Raw genomic sequence first — 16,672 nt, 5'->3', positions numbered from 1 at the left:
TTTCCTGCGCAGAGACCAGGGGAACAAAGGCACCCACACCCTCACAGCACCATTCCATCCTCCCGGTCCCAGTGGAACTGCAGTCCAGCCTGAAGAGTGTGCCAAAGGTCTGAAGGTCCATTCCTGCCCAGTTGCTTTGTCTTCCACACCCAAAACCACCCAAAGTCACTTTAGTTGTCTTCAAATCAGGTCACAGAATAGCAGGAGACATTCCCTTGGCAAAAAAGGACACATTCTTGTCCTGTATCTTGTACTGGTAAGTGAGGCTTCGATCCCGCTGGGCTGTGGGCTGTGACGGCCTCCTCCAGAGGATCCTCAGCTGCAGAGAGGGAGAAGAATGAAGGGCACCACCAAGTCCCTGCTCCGCTGGGAATCCCAGGCCTCCTGGTTACCTTCCACTGAGGCACAGCTCAGGCAGACGTGTCATATGTAATGGGACCAACTTCTACAATAAACATTACCAGCCAACAGAAAATCAAGGCCTGCCTCTCCATTACAGCAGCTGTGTTTGCTTGCTTCCCATAGAAAAGGGAAAAGTCCTCCAAAGAAAAGCAGTAAAGTAGCCGGGCGGTGGTGGCGCACACCTTTAATCCCAGCTCTCGGGAGGCAGAGCCAGGCGGATCTCTGTGAGTTCCAGGAAAGGCGCAAAGCTACACAGAGAAACCCTGTCTCAAAAAACAAACAAACAAAAAAAGCAGTCAAGTATTTTCATGTATTTCCCTTTAGGAAGTTTCCCCTACCTTCCACAGCCCTCTTTCTTTTCTTTTTTTTCCCTGTGTAGCCCAGCTGTCCTGGAACTCACTCTGTAGACCAGGCTGGCCTCGAACTCTTAGAGACCCACCTGCCTCTGGGATTAAGGGTGTGCACCACCACGCCTAGATAATTTTTTTTTTTTTAAGACGGGGACTTACCATGTAACTCTGGCTAGCCTAGAGCTCAATATGTAGACAAGGGTAGCCTCAAGTTCACAGAGATCTGCCTGCTTCTCCCTCCCAAGTGCTGGATTTATTTTTAATTCTGCTTTTGTTGTTACTGTCTTGTTTTTTTTGAGATTGGAGGGGGGAATCTTACTATGTAGCCCTGGCTGGCTTGGGACTCACTATATAGACCAAATTGGCCTTGAACTCACAGAGATCACCTGCCTCTGCCTCAGGTGTGCACCACCAGACCCAGAAATGTATTTTTAATTATGTATATGTGCATGTGAGTGCGGGTACCTGTGAAGGCCAGAAAAAAGTGTCAGATGGTCTGGAGCTGGAGTTCTAGGTGGTTGTGAGCTGCCAGATGTGCAGGCTAGGAACTGAATCCCTGTCTTCTGAAAGAGCAGAAAGTGTTCTTGGCTCCTAAGCCTTGAGCCATTTCTCAAGCCCTGCTTAAAGTTTTTACATTAATTTATTTGTGGTGTGTGTGTGCGTGTGTGTGTGCGCGCTAAAACACACAGAGAAGTCAGAGGACAACTTGTGGGAGTCATTCTCTCCCTTCACCATGTGGGTTCCCAAATCCAACTCAAGTTGCCAGGCTCTGCCGAAAGCACCCTATCTGCTCAGCCATCTTGCCAGCCCCCAAGTCTTTATTTTTAAAGGCACTATGTTGAACAGAAAATGCAGATACTGCTATAGTATAACTGAGGAATCCTGCTGTTATTTGATAGTACAGCTGTAATCCATTCTAGACAACTGTCTCCTTTTCAGAATTCTGGCCACAGATGAGACCACTAGGAAAAGTGTTTCCTGCTCCAAGAGTCTGTATGCCGCCTAGTGCAGGCCACTGACTCACATTCACAAAACTCAGGACTCCCAAGCCAGGCGGTGGTGGCGCACGGCTTTAATCCCAGCACTCGGGAGGCAGAGGCAGGCGGATCTCTGTGAGTTCGAGGCCAGCCTGGACTACCAAGTGAGTCCCAGGAAAGGCGCAAAGCTACACAGAGAAACCCTGTCTCGAAAAAAAACAAAAAAACTCAGGACTCCCAAGGTTTCCCTTCTACCCGAAGCAGCCCACGGCTCAGCCTGTATACCTGTCCATGCACATCCTTGCAGAATCCAGTGGCCAGGCCCTCGGCTCGCAGGATTAGGTGGCTTTGATGACTGAGGCCACTCAGCAGGACGTCGTTCTCCTCATCCCCAGCATTCTCGCTGTCGTGCACGAGCGCCACCACATTTCCCTGCATCAGACACAAGATGGAAACCTGTTCCTTACCCAGTGGGGGCCAGGCTTTCGGCGTCTCCACACCCAGTCTCTGCATATCCTCTCTCAGCTCACGCCCCTGTCCTGCTACAACAGCTTCTTCCTAAGAAGGACCCCTAAGGGGCTCCAGGACCCTAATTCCAATCATCTACCGGACACTTTCCAGCAAGTCCAACCTACCCTTCCAACTCAACTCATCTGAAAGCAAGCTCATCCTAGGAGCTCATTCTCTTCCTGAATATTATGCCGCTGCCGCCGGCTGGCAAGACGGCTCAGCAGGTAAAAACACTTGCCATCAATCCTGATGATCTTAGTTCAACCCTCAGACCCCAAGTGGTGAAAAGAGAGAAAGGACTCCTGAAAGTTGTCTGGGGCATATTCATGCCCCCACTACCAGATTAAGTTGCTGCTGACTAAGTTGTTGCAGAATCCAGTGGCCAGGCCCTCAGCTCACAGGATTAGGTGGCTTTGATGACTCAGACCACTCAGCAGGATGTATTCTCCTCATGGTGGGTGTTTGAGACAGGGTTTCTCAATGTAGGCCTGATTGTCCTGGAACTTGCTCTGTAGACCAGGCTGACCTCGAACTCAAGGATCCACCTCCCTCTGCCTCCTGAGTGCTGGGAATAAAGGCATGCGCCGCCACCACCGCCGCCACCACCACCGCCGCCACCACCACTCAGCCAAATTATTATTTTTAAAGACTTCACTTAATTGCCACTATTCTGCCAAGCAGTTCAGTCAGTCCAGAGTTCCCAAGAACTCACTGTAGACCAGCTAATACAGGATGGAAAAGGGCCCTGGAGATAGAAAGATGCTGATAATCTAGGGAGACAAGACCAGCAAGAAAAGACATAGGGTAGGGAGATCTCACAGGGGAGACAGGAAGGACACATGACCGGAGTCCTGATGGCTAAGCAAAATTAGCCAAACAGAAATGGAGGGTCTAGGTGGCGCACGTCTTTAATCCCAGCACTCGGGAGGCAGAGGCAGGCGGATCTCTGTGAGTTCGAGGCCAGCCTGGGCTACCAAGTTGAGTTCCAGGAAAGGCGCAAAGCTACAGAGAAACCCTGTCTCGAAAAACCACAAAAAGAAAAAAAAAAAGAAAAAAAAAAGAAATGGAGGGTCTACCCCAACAAAAAGTGACAGTTTTGAGGTATATAGTTCAGTGGTAGAGTACTTACCTAGTATGCTTGAGGCCCTAGATTTGACCTTGGCACCATATGGGGGTAAAAACTGACAGGTTGGGATTACAGGTGCAGCTTAATTTAGCACACGTTCAGCATGTACAAGGTCCTGAGTTCAATTCCCAGGGACTACTAAAAACTAAAACACAGTGGCTGGTGAAAGTAGGCAAAGTGCTCCTTGTGAAAGAATGAGGACCTGAGTTGGACCCCTAGAACCCACGCAGAATCAAGTGTGAACTAGGCATGGAGGTCCACACCTGTTCCTGGCACCCAAGAAGCAGAAGCAGCCTGGTCTACACAGTGAGTTTCCAAGATAGCCAGGACTATATAGAAAGACCTTGTCTTTAAAGGGGGTAGGGTGGGGTAGAGGGATGATTCAGTAGTTAAGAGCACTAACTGCTCTTCCTGAGGACTCAGGTTCAATTCCCAGCACCCACATGGTGACCCATAGCTGTCTGTGGCTCAGGTCCCAGTGGTCCAATGCTCTCTTCCAGCCTCCATAAACACCAGGCTATTAGTATTCAAAAAGGATTTTTAAAAGTTAAGATGTGAGGGCTGGGGTAGCTCAGCAGTTAAGAGTGTGTAACTGGCTGGGCAGTGGTGGCACACACCTTTAATCCCAGTACTCTGGAGGCAGAGGTAGTTCGATCTCTGTGAATTCGAGGCCAATCTGGTCTACAGAGCTAGTTCCAGGACAGTCAATGCTACATTAAGAAACAAAACAAAACAAAACAAAACAAAACAAAACAAAAAAAAAAAAAAAAGTATGTAACTACTCTTGCAGAAGACCCAAGTTCAGTTCCCAGCACCCATATCATGTCTGCATGTAACTCCAGCTCCAAGGGATCCAATGCCCTCTTCTGGCCTCTGAGGTCACCTAGACTCACATGCACATACTTACACAGACACACACATAAATAAAAAAATAAAAGTTTTTTTTTTGTTTTTTTAGATACAGGGTTTCTCTGTGTAGCTTTGGAGCCTTTCCTGGAACTCACTCAGTAGCCCAGGCTGGCCTAGAACCCACGGAGATCCGCCTGCCTCAGCCTCCCAAGTGCTGGGATTAAAGGCGTGCACCACCGCTGCTGCCACCACCACCCAGCAAGATAAAAGAATCTTTAAAAATAAATAAATAAAAAGGCAGGTGTGAGGCCAGTGTGGTGTACACATCTGTGTTTCCAGGACTTGGGAGGTGGAGGGAAAAATATCAGACGTTCAGGGTTACCTTTGGCTACATAGCAAGTTCAAAGTCAGCCTGCCTGGACTATATGTGATCCTGCCTCAGAAAAAGCCAGGCAGTGCACGTGTAACCATGGCACTGTGGAGCATTAGGAATGTGGAGATGGGAATCCCTGAAGCTTACTGGTCGCTAGTCTGGCAAAACAGATGGTCTTCATGCCCCCTACCTTCCCTTCCTTCCACGCTGACTCTCAACCCCTTCTTTCTTTCTTTCCTCACCCCTCCATCTCCCGCTCCACATCTCTCTCTCTCATTAACCTGGATCCTGGCCCTGTGACTGGAGCCAAGATAGTCTCAGCAGTCCCTTGAACACAGCTTCCGGGCAGGACTGTGCATCCAGTCGCACGATCGGTCGGTCACACCCCTGACAACACATTCAACTTCTCTCTACCACTGTTCTGTGCTCTGTGCGTCTGGTCTCTTCATACAACGTCCACAAGTTCGTACAGGCCACATCCTCACCCACTGAAAGTGGCCACTGCAGGCCAGGCCACGTCCTCACCCACTGAAAGCGGCCACTGCGGGCCAGGCACTGCACTAGATACCCAGCCTCACTCATCCAATATCTGTTTTTGTTTTGTTTTCTTCTTTGAGACACGGTCTTGCCGTAGTCCTGGCTGGCCGGGAACTATGTGGCTCAGGCTGGCCTCAAAGTTGAAGTTTGAGGATTATAAACATATGCTACCATTGTTCAGCCTCTCACTCAGTTGTTTCGTTTTCTTCCTAAAGTTTTTTATGAGCCTGTAGGGGTGTGTGAGAGGGTACTGGCACACACAGTGCACCTGTGAAGGTCAGAGGACATTTTGTGAAGTGTGTTCTCTCCTTTCACCTTTATGTGGGTTCTGGGGCTCAAATTCAGGTCACTAGGTTTGTGCAGCAAGTGCTTTTGCCTGTCCTAAAACTCACGACCCTTGTTCCACAGCCTCCCAAGGGCTGGGGTTACAGACATGTGACAGCATGGATACAGCCACATTTGACCTTTCTGAACTCCATGTGTGACCTGTTAGCTGGAAGTCACTATGTAGCTGAAGATGACCTTGAACTTCCATCCTCCTGCCTCTGCCTTCCAAATGCTGAGGTTACAGTCACACATCACCAACCCAGTTTATACAGTGCTGGTGATCAAACCTGGGTCTTCAAGCATGCTACACAAGCATGTTGCCAACTGAGCTACATCCTCAACCCTACTTTGCTGTTTTTAAAGTAATTTAGTGAAAGGTTCTAGGCTCAATCCCCAGAATTCACCTATGAGGAAAGAAAACATAAAGGAGTTTACAGTCATGACTTGAACTGATCTTCAAAACTCACTAAGAAAGGGCCCACGGGCACACAGGCAAGGACTACAGCACATGTCCCACAGTGCCGGGTCAGCCTTTAATTTCGAGGGGTTTATTATTTAGCACTGCCAAGTAGGGTAAAGCAGGAAGGGTGGAACAAAGAATTTCTGGGTCGGCCAAAGGAAAGCCAAACTCGAAGCAAACAGACCGAGAAAGCCCAACACACAGTTTGGGTTCAGAGACCTCGGCAGAAGACCAGCAGCAGCCCCTTGATACCTTCCATTCACAGCAGACCACGGCGCGGCAGTACTGCATGAAGTCCAGCACAGAAACTGCCCCCACGCCCAGGCTCAGCAGCACACTGAGGTCATCCACCAACAGCACCGGGTACTTCCACGGCGTTTCCCCGCCGTCCATAGGCTTCAGGGTGTCCTGTACAAACTCATACAGCAACTGGAGGTTCCCTGCACTGGCCTCCCTAGAGACACAGGAAAAAAGTCACCAGAGCTCACTCCACAATGCTTTTTGTTCTGAGACTGTCTCATGAACCCCAGGCTGGCCTTGAACTCACTATGCAGTCAAATCAAGGGTGACCTTGATTTTCTGATCTTTGTCCTTCCACATCCTGAATGCTTCCTCACATACATGACAACTAGTTTTATGTAGTGCTGGGTGGCAAACCCAGGGTCTCATGCAGTGCTGGGTGGCAGACCCAGGGTCTCATGCAGTGCTGGGTGGCAGACCCAGGGTCTCATGCAGTGCTGGGCGGCAGACCCAGGGTTTCATGCGCACCAAGCAAACAGCCCCAGCTCTTCTCTTCTCCTCTCAGAGTGTCACTTTAGAACTGACCTGGAATTCACTACCTATTGTCTCCACCTCCCAAGTGCTAGGATTATGGGCATGTGCCACCATGCCCGGCTCTACAAATGTTTATCTGGGACAAAGTGGCACCAGGGAAGGCTGGAGGCGGCAAAGAACTGGAAAAGAAAATACACAACACACACATACACACACACACACACACACACACACACACAAAGAAGTTTTACTTTACTCCAATTCAAGTACTTTCTGAGGCCTACTGGGTACATAGGTAAAATTTAGAGGCTACAAAAAAATGAACAGCTGGGTAGCAGTGGCACACGCCTTTAATCCCAGCACTCAGGAGGCAGAGCCAGGTGGATCTCTGTGAGTTCAAAGCCAGCCTGGTCTACAGAGCGAGATCCAGGACAGCCAACAAAACTACACAGAGATACCCTATCTCAAAAAAAAAAACAAAAACAAAAAAAAAAAATAAAAAAACCAAACAAACAAAAAAATGAACATCAGGGCCCTGAAGAGATATCATAGCTACCTGGCATGCTGGTCCGTGCTTATAGTCCCAACTACTATAGGAGCAGGACAACAGCAAGCTGCAGGCCAGCCTGGGGAAGACTGAGACTGTCTCAGAAGAAGGCTATGAACTAAAAGAAGAGACCCATACCTACAGCCTCAATCCAAGAGCGATGGCACCTACAAGAGTAAGTCAGACTGGGCAAGCTAAAGAGCCTTCCCAGGAGATCCCGAGTTGCTGCAGAAGTTGAACAGCAGTTGAGGTGTCTTGGGGAGGGTGGCAGTCTATGGGCTGCTGGTATAGTGTTTCTGACACACAGTGACCAACCCACCTCCACCTTCCCCACGGAAGCTGCAAGCAGTCACTTCCCAGCAGTGAGAGGAGGGATGGGGCATAGTGCCCAGGGCAACCACCCTTCCCCTTGGCATTGGGCTATCCTCACTAATGAGGAGACCAGCACACACACTGAGATCAGTATAATGAGCCACTGTAGTCAGAGGATAAAACCAAGGTCAGGGTGCTAAGGAAGATGTCTCTCTCTCTCTCACACACACACACACACATACACACACACAGGCATTCTAGCACTGCGTAAGAGTGTATCTGAGAGAGTTGGGCAGTGGGGAGAGATCTTCCATGGACTCCTCTGTGAGAGAGAAAGAACAGCAGCCACATCAGGGCTGATGTTTAGGAAGGTTGAAAAGCACAGCACAGCCAGTCTAGACCTGTGATGATGAAACCAAATGAGACGGCAGCATTTCCTGCTGCTGTTGTATAGAGTCACATCAGAGACATTTGGGTTTGCAGGTCATTTCTCTGCCTCAGCTATCCAATCTGTTGCTATAAAGCCAAACAGCCAGGGACAATGAGCTGACAAGCATGTGGCCATGTTCCATTAACACTGTATTTATACACACAGGTCACTGGCCATAACCCTTAGCTTCTGCATGAGTCATCACCAGAGAAACAGCAAAGCATCTCACTATGCCACTCTTCGCTGCAAATGACACTTGCTATAGCACTGGGGACCACCATCTACCACCGGCTTCACAATAACAGCCAAGGGCTCTGACACGCAGCAACCCAAGGAAGTGTCTCATCCCTGAAGCCACATCCGCCCTCCCCCACAACAAGCAGAAGGAGTCGCACACACAGCTGTCTCACCTGAGGAACTGCAGGGGATGAGGCGCCTCCTGAGTGTGGAAGAAGAGACCCACTGAGGACTTGAGGCCCTCCAGGAATACAAGCTGCCCACGTTCCCGCGCTGCTGTCAGGCTGACACCCTACAGGTGACAAGAAACGGAGTGAAGTACTGTGCCCTGCGGGGAAACTTCCAGAGGAACTACATAGCTAACAGGAGGGTACAAGACATAACCCTGCTAAAGTGTTCCCGTCTGTTCCCAGTCTGCCTTCAGATGTTTACAACAAGGATTCCCGTATCCCAAGCAGACCTTGACTTAAAATGTTGTAGAGGGACGGGCGGTGGTGGCGCACGCCTTTAATCCCAGCACTCGGGAGGCAGAGCCAGGCGGATCTCTGTGAGTTCGAGGCCAGCCTGGGCTACCAAGTGAGTCCCAGGAAAGGCGCAAAGCTACACAGAGAAACCCTGTCTCGAAAAACCAAAAAAAAAAAAAAAAAAAAAAATGTTGTAGAGGATGACTCTGAGTTTTCTTTTTTCCCTGAGACAGGGTTTCTCTGTGTAACCCTGGCTGTCCTAGAACTCACTCTGTAGGCCAGGTGGGCCTCAAAACTCAGAGATCCACCCGCCTCTGCCTCCTGAGTGTGAGTGCTGGGATTGGAGTCATGGGCTACCACACTCAGCTAGGCAAGAAAACCTTAACTGGTCACAACCAGTAGAAGGATTTGATTCGCTGTCATTTACAAACACTAGGTGTGGTTCTATAGGTTTTCAAAAAAACACGCCCAGGCTCTGCTTTAATCCTTTCAATAAGGGGTGCATGGTTCCGAGATTTCCTTAGACCCTCCTCTGCTAGGTTCTCCACAGCCCAAACAGAAAAGCCCAGCCTCAGCCCATGCACGACACATGCTCTTGAGAAGGGATGTCACCACAGAGGGCTGAAATACTCACCAGCTTCTGTCCCACAATATTATAGTGGCTAAAGGACTGGACGAGCGCCACAAAGCAGACTTTACAATTAGCTAGAAAACAAAATAAAGTGAATTTTTAAACAAATCCTCTGCTTACACCCAGACATGAATAATTCATTCCTTGGAAACAGAAGCAGTGAGGTAGGGCTAGACAACACCCAGAGGCCTTGTACCCTGACATGATTGTGCTTAATTTCAGTCTAAGATGCATCTCCCCACTTGTCCTAGTTAGGGTTACTATTGCTGTGAAGAGACACCATGACCACGGCAACTCTTATAAAGGAAAATATTTAATTGGGGCTGGCTGACAGTTTCAGTAGTTCAGTAGTCAGCATGGCAGGAAGCTAGGCAGCAGGAAGCAGACATGGTACTCAGAGTTCTACATTCTGATCCACAGGCAACAGGAAGTAAACTGTGTCCCCCCAATGGGCATGGCTTGAGCATATATGAGACCTCAAAGCGGGCTGGAGAGATGGCTCAGCCGTTAAAGGCTAGGCTCACAACCAAAAATATAAGAGACCTCAAAGCCTGCCCCCACAGTGACACACTTCCTCCAACAAGGTCACACCTCCTAATAGTACCACTCCCTACAAGCCAAGCATTCAAACAAATGAGTCTATGGGGGCCATACCTAATCAAATGACCACACCCCTCATCTTTATTTTGAGATAGGGTCTCAGGTAGCACATGCTAGTCTTCAATTCTCTATATAACCCAGGATGATCTTGAACTCTATTTTTTTTTTTTCTTTTGGTTTTTCAAGACAGGGTCTCACTATGTAGCTCTGGCTTTCCTAGAACTAGTTCAGTAGATCAGGCTGGCCCTAAACCCACAGAGATCCACCTGCCTCTGCCTCCCTAGATAGTAGGTGCTGGGACTAAAGGCAGGCACCACTACCACCCGGCTCTATTTATTTTTTAATATTATATGTATATGGATGTTTGACCTGAATGTATGTTTGTGTACCAAGTCCATGTCTGGTGCCCTTATAGATCAGAAGAGGGCATCAGATCTCTTAGAACTGAAGTTACACACTTGTGAGTCACTATGTGGGTGCTGGGAATTGAACCTGTGTCCTCTGGAAAACCAGCCAGTACTTTTAACTACTAAGCCATTTCCCCAGCCTCCGACCTTGAACTCTTAATCCTCAAGCCTCTACCTCCTGAGTGCTGAGATTACTAGCATGAGCTACCACACTAGGTTTATATGGTGCTGGGAATTCAACCCCGGGCTTCACATACATGAAGCAAACACTCTATCTACAAACTGAGCTACAACCCCAAGTCCCTAAGACTCATTAAAAATTATTATTGTATGTATGTGTGATGTGTACGCAGAGAAGTTAGAGGACAGCTTTGTGGAGTAAGTTCTCTCCTTCCACCTTCACACAGGCTGCAAACACTGAGCTCAGGGTGCCATGCTTGTGTGACAAGGGCTCTGACCTGCTGACCCATCTTACCAAGCCAAGATGTACTTTATTCCTTTTGTTTTCTAGGACTGGGAATTAAACCCAGTTCTACCGATAAATTGCATCTCCATACATTGTCTGGTTATTACATTTACTTATTGTTTATTTTGGGGAAAGGAAGACTGTGTACATGTACCAGGGTGTGAATATGGAAGACAGAGGACAATGTGTGGGAATTAGTTTTCCCCTCCCACCATGTGGGTCCTGGGGACTGAACTCAGGAGGTCATCAGGCCGTGGTCTTAATCACCTAAGCTATGCCCTGGCCCCTAAGTACTGTGTATGCATATGCATGTGTGCAGGCCAAAGGTCAGCATCAGGTGGCCTGCTCAATTGCTCTCCATCTTACTTTTGGAGACAGGGTCTCTCACTGGATCTGGAGCTCATGTCTTGGCTAGGCTGGATGGCTCCTGAGCTTCCAGAGACCTACCCAATTCTTCTGCTCCCCCCAGTGCTGTGGTCACAGATCTGCACCACATGCAGCTTTTATGGACATTCTGGAGATCTGAACTCAGGTCCCCACGCTTGCATGGCAGGCATTTTACCAAATGCACAACCTCCACAGCTTAATTTTATTCTGTTGTAAATTATATCTCTTCTTCAATGTTGTGTGTTTACTATTTATACACAGAAATACAATTGATAAACAGTGTTATATAACCAGAAATTAGACTCCAAGAAACTCCAGCTACTTAACTGAGCCTTATTCATTCTAATAATTCATCCACACATTATTTTGCTTTTCTGGAAAAAAAAAACACTTCAAAGCTGTAAATTAGTACAGCCAGGCATACCAAAGGTTATCTCATTACCATGGTTGGCAAGTACTCCTCAGGGAGAATCCAACAATGAATGAGTCTTGTGTTGGGGATGTATCTAAGTAGATAAAGTGCTTGCCTGGTATCATGAAGCACTAAGCTGGATCCCAGCACTGAAAAAAAAAAAACAGGCATGGTGGCACACATCTGTAATTCTAGGACTTTCAAGGTGGAGAAAGGAGGATCTGAAATTCTAGGTCATCCTCAGCTACATAACAAGTTCAAGACTAGCTTGGGCTACAGAAGAGTCAGTCTCATAATAACACCACCACATCATAACGGAGAAGGAGACTTTTCTAACCTACTTCCAAATGTAAACTGCAGCGGCCATGCTCTTCAGGAAGCAGCTATTGCAATGACAAAATGCTCATAGTTAGGAGGTCTGAGACTAAACACACAACAGCTAAGAAAGCAGAGTCAGGAGGCCACACGAGGACTCCAGAGAGGTGGTGGCTACCACACAGCAGATAGAGAAGGGAGCTGCTGCAGAAGGGAAGGTGGAATTGAGACCTGATGGGCACACACCATTCTTTGGCAGGGTCTAATGATGCCTCAATAACCTCTTCCCTAATGGAAGAGCCTCCTGATCACCCAACACCAAAGCCAAGACTAGCCAATGCTCTTCCTGTTGTTTCCTTAGGGCTTTTCCTCTGTACTTTCTTAGCTGTCCTGAGTTTCCTTTTCTTTTCTTTCTTTCTTTTTTTTTTTTTGTTTTGTTTTCTTTTTGAGACAGGGTTTCTCTGTGTAGCTTTGCGTCTTTCCTGGATCTCACTTTGTAGATCAGGTTGGCCTAGAACTCACAGAGATCCACCTGGCTCTGCCTCCCAAGTACTGGGATTAAAGGCGTGCGCCGCCGCCGCCGCCGCCGCCGCCGCCGCCGCCGCCGCCCCCCGGCAATTTTCCTTTTCTTGATTTTGTTTGTTTGTTTGAGATAGAGTTTCTCTGAGTAGCCCTGACTGTCCTGCCTCCCAAGTGCTGGTTTTAAAGATATGTGCCACCATGTCTAGCTAAACAATTACTGATTTTTGTTTTAATCTGAAGTTACAGATGGTTGAAGGTCATCATGTAGGTGCTGGGAATTGACCTTGGGTCCTCTGAGAGAGTAGCCAGTGCTCTTAACCTCTGAGCCATCTTTCCAGACCCGAGTTTCCTTTTCTTTCGCATCAGGGGGTTGCCTACCTTTGAGGTAGAAGGAGAGGAAGTGATGCACAAGGAAGCTGCCATCTGTCTTGGCATCACAGAGCAGAGTCAGTTTCCCCTGAAAGTTAAGAAGGACATAAGGTAAATTAGACCTGCTGTGAAGAGGTGAACCCCGGCAGAAAATCCAGTCAATTATGTACATTTCTGTACTGAAACAGCTGTTTGTTAATGATATATACACAAAATTAACAGAATTGAGGAGACGGCTCAGTGGGTGTGCAATCATGAGGACCTGAGTTTGAATCCCCAGAACTCGAGTAAAGTCAGACCCAGAAGTTCAGGTTCTCTACAGAGAGACAGAGGCAAAGACGAGAACCTCTAGAAGTTCTTGGGCCAGCCAGTGTATGAAGTGAACAGTCTCAAAACAAGGTAAGAGGAATGACCACCACATCCAACCAGGGAATGTGTACAACCGTGTTCACACACACAAAAGTGGGAACACACACATACACACAAAGATTAAAAACCAAAGAAAAAAATCAGGGCTGGAGAGATGACTTACAAGCTAAGGGAATATACTGCTCTTGCAGGTACAAGATTTGGCTCCTCATACCTGTTAGCATCTAGGCATCTGCACTGGCCTACCCCTAGGGTGCTGACAGGATTACCTCAGCTGCAGCCACTAAGAGCACTTCCTGTGCATATTCACTACATTTCCTTATAAAAGGCGGGCCTTGTACACCTCCCCTCTTTCTCTTCCCCCCCTCCCTGCCTCTCCTCCCCAGGGACCAGTCTTTGTCCCTTCTCTGTCCCTTTTCCCCTTCCCCTCAATAAACCTCCTACATGGGCTCTGTTATATGGTGTGACTCTTCCTGCTGTTTCTAAAATATTACAATACCAGCACCAGGCAGCTCACAGCTGCCTCTAACTCTAGTTCCAGAAAGATCTAATAACGCCTCTACAGACACCTGCACTCATATGCACATACAAACATGAGTATACATAATTAAAAATAATAAATACAGGTTGTTAAAAAAAATAAGAAAATCAATTATTAGCTGGGTGGTGATGGTGAACACCTTTAATCCCAGTACTGGGAGGCAGAGGCAGGTGGATCTCTGAGTTCAAGGCCAGCCTGGTCTACAGAGCGAGTTCCAGGACAGGCAAGGCTACACAGAGAAACCCTGTCTCAAAACACAAAAAAAAACCAAACAAACAAAAGTCTCTGCAGTGTCGAGCTACCTGCTCCAGCCATTTCTACTTCTGCACGTAAAAAAAGAACATCAGGATCTCAGTGCCGTGCCAACTTTAGGTAAACGTGTCTAATGTCTCTGAGTTTCAGTTGTGTCCCCCTGGCCCTCCCTACATATGAAATGCCAAATCCCACTGCCAGCCTTGCAGTACCTTCCCCACCCACTGCAGTAATTTCCTGTTGTTATTGTGGACCTGGGAAATGCCCTAGCAACTCACAGAGCAGCCAGGGCTAACTGGAGGCTTGAAGAGACAAGAACTGTTGGGCTAATAAAACCTACAAGAATCTACTCTAACTCCCAATTTGCCTGGCACCCTAGGGGTCATAAAAGGCTTTCCACACGTGGTATGTTCACTGCAAATTATAGAATAAGACGGATACACCTCTGGGGGAGGTATCCTCCACGTGAAAATGTGAAGGACTTCGAGGTTCCGCTGGAGAGTGAGGTGGCTGAGTAAAACAGAGTGGACGGGCTATGCGGAATGCTTAGCGCAACCAGATGTTAACAGTTCTTAGACACCATCAGAACCAAGAAGAGTGGTAACAGCGTTCCATGCAACCTGTCGAATGTTCCAGGGTGGAGGGAGACTCCGGGCAGGTAAGAGGCTCCTCTCGAGCCTGCCCTGCAACCACTTCTGGGCGCCAGGAAGGCACGGAGTACAGGGTCCCGGGGGCTGGAAACGGCGGACAAGGACGCTAAGAACACGCGGGACGGCCCAGAAGTCTATCTTACGCAGGCCCAAGCATCCAACCTCAGCCCCGGCGAGCCCTCTGCAGACTACAACTCCCAGGCGCCCTGGGTTTACGGCAGACGCGCCAGCCCCGCGCGCGCGGCATTCCGGATGCAATCTTCTCGCACGCTCCCGGGACACGCCCCCTTCCGGGCCGCCCGACATCTTACCTGCTCGGTCCTGTCTGGGGTGGTGCTGAGAAGGTCGTTGAGTTCCGGGAACATGGTGAACTGGGATGAGAAATTAGGGCTCTACAGCGAGAATGAAGGCCGAAGAACAACACCCACGAGACCTTCCTTAGTCGCATGTGAGAAAGTGCGCGTGCGTGACCCCACCCCACAGCCCCGCGTCAGCCAATCAGGCCTGGGCCTGTGATGCTGCTGCGCAAGCGCGTGAGCTCGTGCCCCAGAGATGCGGAATCGTAGAGCGATCCCTCATTCCAGCAATGGGCTCAGGAGATTCGCTTCCGCGTGTGGGCTGCACTCCCGCGCGGCTCAGCGCGGCTCAGCGCGAACGAGCAAGCTGCCTCCTTTCACTGAGCAGGCTCCCCACCCCACCCCCGACCCCGGGTCTTGGTCTCTCCACGTGGCTGTAGAAGGCTTCCTCGTGTGCTGCACACAAACTGGGGCTAGATCCATGGAACATATAGGGAAGCCGCCAGCGGGATCTAAGCAGAAAGCGGGAAACAAAACTTACCAGCACAGGATTACGTTCTGAAAAGTTCTTTGTATAAAAGCAAATGACGAGGGGCTAGAGAGATGGCTCAGTATTAAAACTTCTTGTTGCTCTTACGTAGGACCAGGCTTTGGGTCTCAGCACCCACATTGGATTACTTAGCTTTTAAGTCTCTCTCACTCCAGGGGACTCGACGCCCTCTTCTGGCCTCTGCGCGCGCACACACACACACACACACACACACGCAGCATACACAAAAATTTTAAGAGGGCTCAGATTTCAGAGAACCCTGATTTGAGTCTCACTATCCACATGGCAACTCATAACCCTTTGTAACTCCAGTCCCAGGGGATCAGATATCTCTTCTGTCCTCCAAGGGCATCAGGCATAAAAATGGTGCATGCAGTCAAAACATTCATACACATAGTGGGTTTTTTGTTTTTGTGTGTATGAATGAAGCCCTCCCTTCTTCTGCCCCCCTCCAAAAGCAAAGCAGGGGTTAGAGATATACTTGATTAAGATGTGGGAAACTCTGTTTCAGCCCCATTACAGCAAAAACAACATTTTAAAAAAAAACAAACAAACTGTTAATCACACCTCGTGTAGGGTAAAAGGGCCAGCCAAAGAAACCCACCCTGACATCAGAGCCAGTGGGGGAAAAAAATACTTTAGCCCTGAACCCAGAACCAAAGAAATACAACCTGACCCTGAAACCAGTGCCAGAGAAACACACTTTCACCTAGAATCAGAATCAGTGAAAGAAATATGCCCTGGGCCTGAAAAGAGAGCCAAATGGCCAAAAAGGGACAGTAAAAAAAAAAAGTTTGGCCTGATCAACTAAGCAGAAAAGTAACCAGTCCCTGAGCAGAAAACCAAACACTCCCTGAGCACCTAAGAAGCCCTATATGAGTCCTGCACCTGTTCTGTTTGCAGCTGCCCTTTTCTGTGCGGCCTTCCACCCTGGCTGAGGCAGCCACTCTCCTGGATTCTTTCCTCCCAATAAATCTCTTGAATGAAGTTTGTATGAGACCTTCTTTCCCCTGAGCAGAGAAGGATTCCCCTAGCTGAGCAGAGTTGTTACTCGGAAACCAGAGCAGAACTGTAACAACTTCAAGGGGAAATAAGCCCCCTTCCTGAGCAGAGATGTTACATTGGGGAAGCCTTTCCCTGGAGCAGGGCCTGTAAGCTGGTATGCTTGCTATAGCTTGTGGTATTCCTTGGCTCCCGACTGCCAGAATACTTTTCCATCTGAGCTGTAAC

General features: G+C 48.6%; 1 protein-coding gene across 1 annotated transcript; it reads right to left on the bottom strand.

Moving 5' to 3' along the window:
• Positions 1 to 48: 48 nt before the first annotated feature.
• Elp6 (elongator acetyltransferase complex subunit 6) lies at positions 49 to 15,064 on the bottom strand. The gene is made up of 7 exons (XM_042281746.2): positions 14,908 to 15,064; positions 12,794 to 12,872; positions 9,310 to 9,380; positions 8,385 to 8,503; positions 6,164 to 6,365; positions 2,015 to 2,161; positions 49 to 319 (listed from the first exon to the last, which is right to left on the bottom strand). Exons 1-7 carry the CDS (start codon positions 14,959 to 14,961, stop codon positions 191 to 193), a joined length of 801 nt encoding a protein of 266 aa, XP_042137680.2. The 5' UTR covers positions 14,962 to 15,064; the 3' UTR covers positions 49 to 190.
• Positions 15,065 to 16,672: the final 1,608 nt, after the last annotated feature.

Source organism: Peromyscus maniculatus, chromosome 7 (assembly GCF_049852395.1).
Source record: "Peromyscus maniculatus bairdii isolate BWxNUB_F1_BW_parent chromosome 7, HU_Pman_BW_mat_3.1, whole genome shotgun sequence".
NCBI lineage: Eukaryota > Metazoa > Chordata > Mammalia > Rodentia > Cricetidae > Peromyscus > Peromyscus maniculatus.
This window is presented reverse-complemented; position numbering and strand designations above follow the sequence as displayed.

What these genes read in the sequence shown, in the direction of transcription:
- Elp6 (XM_042281746.2), bottom strand. Translation starts at nt 14,961, where the DNA reads ATGTTCCCGGAACTCAACGACCTTCTCAGCACCACCCCAGACAGGACC. An exon ending in ATATTGTGGGACAGAAGCTG is followed by an intron (nt 8,504 to 9,309) that starts GTGAGTATTTCA and finishes TGTCACCTGTAG; the next exon opens with GGTGTCAGCCTGACAGCAGC. An exon ending in CATCCCCTGCAGTTCCTCAG is followed by an intron (nt 6,366 to 8,384) that starts GTGAGACAGCTG and finishes CTGTGTCTCTAG; the next exon opens with GGAGGCCAGTGCAGGGAACC.